This window comes from Coffea eugenioides, chromosome 5, assembly GCF_003713205.1.
Source record: "Coffea eugenioides isolate CCC68of chromosome 5, Ceug_1.0, whole genome shotgun sequence".
Classification (NCBI taxonomy): domain Eukaryota; kingdom Viridiplantae; phylum Streptophyta; class Magnoliopsida; order Gentianales; family Rubiaceae; genus Coffea; species Coffea eugenioides.
In genome coordinates this window covers 42,746,193-42,752,598 of record NC_040039.1, presented here as the reverse complement: position 1 = coordinate 42,752,598, position 6,406 = coordinate 42,746,193, and the positions used below count along the sequence as shown (strand labels likewise).

The window sequence follows — 6,406 nt, the reverse complement described above, 5'->3', positions numbered from 1 at the left end:
TGCGTTGCATTTGCATTTGCATTTGCACCCTTGATGAAAAGTCTGAAAGACAGAATTTTCATGCATTCACACAATTTCTTTGACTGGGAAGTAAACGTTAAACACTGGTTGAACCTTGAAGAGGCCTGACTAATTTACAAACAGCACTCTCTATATTGTACTTAAAATCAGTTTTAGCTCACCATAGCAAGGTGTTCACATTATCATCGTAATAATCATATGAGCATAACAATGCTTCGCTGGTAAAAGGAGAAGGTGGATAGTATGCGATGTTGCAGTAGTCTGTCACAAATGGTTCTGTCCAAAAAGTTCCACCGGATTCTGCAGCTAATTCAGCGATGATATCACTGAAACCAGCAAGGGAATTCGATGAGTCTGGAGCATGAATGTCACTAGTTGTTGTCGTAGAATTTGACGAGGAACGCTGATGATCACTTGAGGGTGATGATAACGATGATGATGGCGATGGTGATAGTTGTGATGAAATTTGAGAACTTTCCAGTATTTCCTGAGTTGCAGGATTAGCTGGAGGATTTTCTTGTTCCTCCTTTCTTCTCTTTCGGATGTTTTTCTCCCTGTTGGAACGGCTTTTGGAGCTCCGTTTTGGTTCACCTGATCTTGATTCTTGTTTTGTGCTTTTATTGAGAGTAGTATGCCAATGATTTTTAATCTCATTATCTGTTCTTCCCGGCAAGTGGGTTGCAATTGCTGACCACCTGCAAGAAATAAATGTAAAATGACACGATCAGATTAAGAGGTTGACAGGACATTTAATAATTTTCAGATTTATTGATGTGGGATTGTAATAGTTTTTGCACTTTTGCTTAATATTAATGCAAACAGAGACAATACCTATTCCCAAGTGATTCATGCAGCTTAATGATAAGTTCATCTTCTTCTTTGGTGTAGTTTCCTCTTTTAAGGTTGGGCCTCAAATAATTCATCCACCTAAGTCTGCAGCTTTTTCCGCATCTTGACAAGCCTTCACAATGAAAAAAAAAAAGTCAGAAAACGTACGAGTGTACGAACATGTAATGTCACAACACATTCAAAGCAAAGCATAACCAGAAAATGATACGAAACCAATGGCTATAGACGTTAACCTGTTGTACTATGCTTTTCATAGTTTCATCAGTGATTAAGACATCAAAGCTCCACCAAATGGTACCCAAGAATAATTCTAGTTTGACAATGGGAGTTCATATTATCAGTTTAGATTCTAGAATAAGAAGATGAAACGACACATTCTTGATGCAGGTTTAACGGTTCCCTAGCTTAATCAACTCACTGATGACTCTAAATCAGACTCGTGGATCGACAGGCACGTAGTTAAAGAGTCCTGGGCTAGTCCTATAACCTATTGATAATTAAGGCTTGGCCTAACTTTTGAGAGGCTGAGATGGAGCTGCAAACCCATCCAAGCATATAGGCATAAAGATTTTGTTGATGGGATAATGACACGCATTCATTCAGAGAAGGGTTTTCTACAGGACTTTCGTACCGGCAAACTTGGGAAGTTGACGCCAATTCCAGCAGCCGTATCTAGTAACATAAGCTGTTAATTTCCTATCTTCTTCTGGAGTCCAAGTGCCCTTCCTCAATCCAGATTTATCACAGCAAGGAGTCCTCACCATTTCGTCTTGATCAGTGCGTGTTTTCCTCCTGTACTGCTTGTCTGTGTGTTGAGCTTGCTAATTGGATGATGCTTTGAAACTGGACGCGAATTCAAAAGTACAGCATATTTATAGTGGAAGCCAAGCCTCGCTGCCTTAGTACAAAAAGACCACAAAGACTTGCAAGACTACAAAGACTCAAACGTGTAACACGGTTGCATAGGAAATATGAAACCGATGTTGGGGTATGATGCAAGAAAAACTGGAGCTATCAAAACCTTTGGTTCTGCACTGGTGCCAATAAGATCCATCCAAGAAAATTCATTTTGTGGCATTGGAGAAAAGAAGTCCGGACAGATGGACCATTCGTGGACCCCTTGAATCTTGAGTGTGTGATCTGTGTAACTTCAAGGAAGCGAGAAGAGGCAGGGGTCAAAGCTCCTCCACGTGATTTCTTCTCACCTTGGACTGTGGATCGTGGTACCTTTTTTTGCCTTCTTATATTCTTTTTTGAGTAAATTGCTCTTCCAATTCCAAGCAGTTTTTTAAAGTTTTCATACAAATATTCAGGCAGAATACTCTTGCATTTCATATTAAATGTCTCCACTTGATCCAACACAATTAATCTAGAAGAGATATGTATATAAATGTATATATGGTATGAGAAAAAAAGGTGTTACATGTTTTAAAGATTTCATCAAAGTGATTGCGAGGTTGCCATTTGACTTTCAAGTCCGGCCATTTCTTTCTTCCTCTTGTATGAATTCAGTCTCTTTCAAAGTAAAATAAATAAATAAATAAAATTAAGGGATTGTATTTGAGAAAAATTCAGAAGCTAATTCCACAATCGCTATCACTACTACAGGTATGACAAATTGGGAAATAAAAAATGAATTTGACAAAAAGCCATAAAAATATTTTATAACTTTACAGCAATGGATTTTAGTTATATAAAAAAAAAACAATAGATAACTGAAACTTTATTCTTAATAATTGATCATGAAACACGTAGAAGGGTTTGGTGCAAGTATTATGTATATGATTGAAACTGAAAACACATTTCTTGTCTCAATACTAATTTGCCAAACACCTCTCAATTGTATTCAGAAAGACGTATTTTTCTGTGACCCAATTAGCGAGCTTCAATCACATTCATACAGAAATGCATTAGAATACTTTGTACTTAATTATCACGCATTCCAAACTAATTGGTATCCGCATCAACCGATATACCAAACTGACAGTACAGTTTGGCGAATGGTGTTAATATATATACACCTAACAATCTTCCAAACATTAAGAATTGAATTACCTTAGAAACCACAGAACCTTTACCTCTGATTTTTGTTTTACCAGTAGGAATCCAATTCCTTTTATAAAGCCGGGTAGGTTTTTTCTGATTCTTTTTCTTATTGAGTTTTGACTGATTCTAGTAAATTCTTAACTAGTCTTTACAATTCATTCAGATTCGCCGTTCAACCGATTTTCCATTAAACTAATGGAACTTGCAAATGTGATCCAAGTTCAATCATAAAAGTCACCCTTTTATATTTCGCCGTTTTATCAAAACAAAATAAAAAAGTCACTTTTCATGCTACCTGGATACTAATAAGTTTCGTTGAATGCAAAACAAGTGAATCACAGAGGTTAGCCAGTGGGTAGGGAAGGTCGTTTAGAATTTTCTCCGCTATCAGATTTAGGTTCAAATTAGGGCACTTAAAGTTTTCTCCGCTATTAGATTTAGGGTGACAATTAGAGATGGGGCAGATATGGGGAGAGGTAGAAGGGTAGTAAAAAAAAAGAATAAAATATCAAAAAACTTCTTGTAATTTGCCAAATATTCAATTTAATTTTCTCTGATTTAGAAACCTATATTACAACTCTCTGTTGTTTCAACTAAATTGAAAATTGGATGTAAAGCATCCAATTTAATGGTTGCATGTGAAACGTTAATATTGCTCTTGTACAAATGAACCATGTGATTTGTCGAATGGTCAATTTAATTCTCTCTAGTTTGAAAATCTACACTATAATTCCTTTCGATTTTTGACTATATTGAAAATTAAAAGGAAAGCATTTCTCATATAGCAGGAATAATATTGACATTTCATGTAAAACTATTAGATTGGATGTTTTTCGTCCAATTTTTAATTTAGTTGAAACCACAAAAAGCTATAGTATAGATTTTCAAATCAAAGGGAGTTAAATTGAACATTTGACAAATCACAGCAAATTTTTTGGTATTTTACCCTAAAAAAAAAAAACTCAGGAAAGTGCTAAGGTTTACGTTTTATCATGTAGTTCTAGGTTGGATCGACTATTTGGTGCAGCCTGATATTCCAAAAGCATTTTGATGAGGTAGGGTACATCTTTTACACAGGCTGGGACAGTTGGTCCATTGCCTCTATACTGCTTTGTGTTTTTCTGAGCCGAGTCCTTTCAAACCTTTCCTGATTATAATTGCAATTATGCTCGTAAGCCAAAAACAGTTTTCTTAATCAAAATTATTGAGTATTTCCTTTTATTTCAAACAAGAACAGCTAGGCATTTTTGAGAAGAGCAAGCGCCTATGATTGCAATTAGAAGCAGGAAAGATTTGTAAGGACTGGTTCAGAAAAATAGTTTTCTTAATCAAAATTATTGAGGATTTCCTTTGATTTCAAACAAGAACGGCTAACCATTTTTGAGAAGGGCAAGCCTCTAAGCCACTCTTGTGGCCAGAAATGATGGAATTGCTAAGCGATAATGACGAGGAACCTCATCCACAAGATAGACATATATATGGCATAAAAAGTTGTTTATAGTTTTTGGCAAGATGTTGTCTATTGAGTTAGCGGAGTTGGTTGCATTAAGCACTGGTTTGCAGTGGGCAAAGGAAGTTGGAATAGATGCATTCATTCTGGAAAGTGACTCTATCAATGTGGTTCAAAGGCTTAATAGCAGGGAAGTGGATCTCTCAGTGCCAGGGCATGTGGTAGACAAAGTTCAAAAACTTAGAGATGAATTCCAAGAATGTCGGATTGCACATGTATGCAGGACAGGAAATACTCCAGCTCACTTACTGGCTAAGTTATCTTTGTTTTTGGAGGATAGAGTTACATGGTGAGATAACATTCCACCTTGCATTGTAAACACGGTTCAAAGACTCTGTCGAGTCTGAGACGTCTTTGGCCGAGTCATCACCGGCACGGAGCTCTCCGTTTCGATATCGAGACAAAATAACTCCAATATATATGGATCGCCGAAAACTTGGCTGAAAAGCCTTCGACATGGATAGAAACGGTCGAGTCGTTTCGAGTCATCCCGAGTTGCTGGCGACACAGATTTTCTTTTGCTAATTTATTATTATTTTTGTTTAGCATATTTTATATTTTTCATAATTTTTAGAATATTAAATACTTCAAAATTTACGTTTCATCAAAATCGGGACTGATATGCTAAAACCAATGTGAAACGGTTCGAGCCGCAATCGCAACCACGACTTTGAAAGATGATTGTAAGTGCTGCTTTTCGTGATATGAATGGATAGAAAGTTTCTCTTTAAAAAAAGGAGTCATTGGTTAATCTCCTCCTGTGACCGGTGCTTCGATATTAGGAAAATTTGTACCATTTGGCATCTTCTCTGTGGCCCTTGAATATGCATACAGACTATAATCACCATATATATTCTTTTCATTCATTTCAATACTTTGTATCTTTATCTATTGATTGGGTTCGTTTTAAGTCTCTACTTTCCAATTCAAGGAAAAAACAGGGAAAAAAAAAGAAACAAAGAGAACTTATTCTCCATTTATAGTTGATTAGGATGGCTTTCTTTTTTTGGTAAAATACTAAAAAAGTTCCTATAATTTGTCAAATGTTCAATTTAACTTCCTTTAATTTGAAAACCTACACTATAACTCCTTATAGTTTCAACTAAATTAAAAATTAAATGGAAAGCATCTAATTTAACAGTTCTACGTGAAATGTCAATATTGCCTCTATATAAATGAATTCCTTATGGTTTATGAATGCTCAATTTAACTCCCTCTAGTTTGAAAAATTACACTATAGCTCCCTGCAATTTCGACTAAATTAAAAATTAAACGGAAAGCATTTCACATATGGCAGGGACAATATTAACATTTTGCATACAACCGTTAGATTGGTTGCTTTCCGTCCAATTTTCAATTTAGTTGAAATCACAAGAAGTTATAATGTAGATTTCTAAATTAGAGGGAGTTAAATTGAATATTCGACAAATCACAGAGAGTTTTTTTTTTTTTTTCACCCTTTTTTTTGTTGGTTGATTTATGTATTTGTTTCTTTGGTGGTATTAAAATCAGGCTTAGACAGTAACACTTAACGGAAAACATCTAAAGGTGTGGTTCTCAAGAACTGGGTTATTGAAAAAGGAAGGATCCTGCTCAAACCTCGTGTTTGATGAAATTCATTAGGATAAGAACTCTAGTTCAAGGTGGCTAAGATGTCACCATAATGAATGATGTTAGTTGCTATCACGTCAAAAAAGCTTTTGATGTCTGATCAAATGAAGAGAAACGAAATAATGTACATCCCTATGCTTTGGCCCCTTATACAATTTTCTTCTTCTTTTCTTTTTTTTTTCCCTTGTCGATATATCGAGACTTTTCAGAGTTTGGTTGATACGTAAAGAGTATTTATATGAGCAATAATCAGGTTTCTTTTTTTCAGATGATCACTAATCAGATCTAAACACTTGGATTTTTTTGGAGGCTGTTTTCCTTTCTCACTCCTATAAGAAAGTCCATGTCCGAGTTTGGAAAAAAACAGGA

The 6,406-nt window shown here is 35.5% G+C and overlaps 1 protein-coding gene across 1 annotated transcript; it reads right to left on the bottom strand.

The window, feature by feature from the left end:
• LOC113770014 (transcription factor MYB4-like) lies at window positions 1–1,736 on the bottom strand. The gene is made up of 3 exons (XM_027314356.1): window positions 1,502–1,736; window positions 853–982; window positions 1–716 (listed from the first exon to the last, which is right to left on the bottom strand). Exons 1-3 carry the CDS (start codon window positions 1,632–1,634, stop codon window positions 179–181), a joined length of 801 nt encoding a protein of 266 aa, XP_027170157.1. The 5' UTR covers window positions 1,635–1,736; the 3' UTR covers window positions 1–178.
• Between the last annotated feature and the right edge of the window lie 4,670 nt (window positions 1,737–6,406).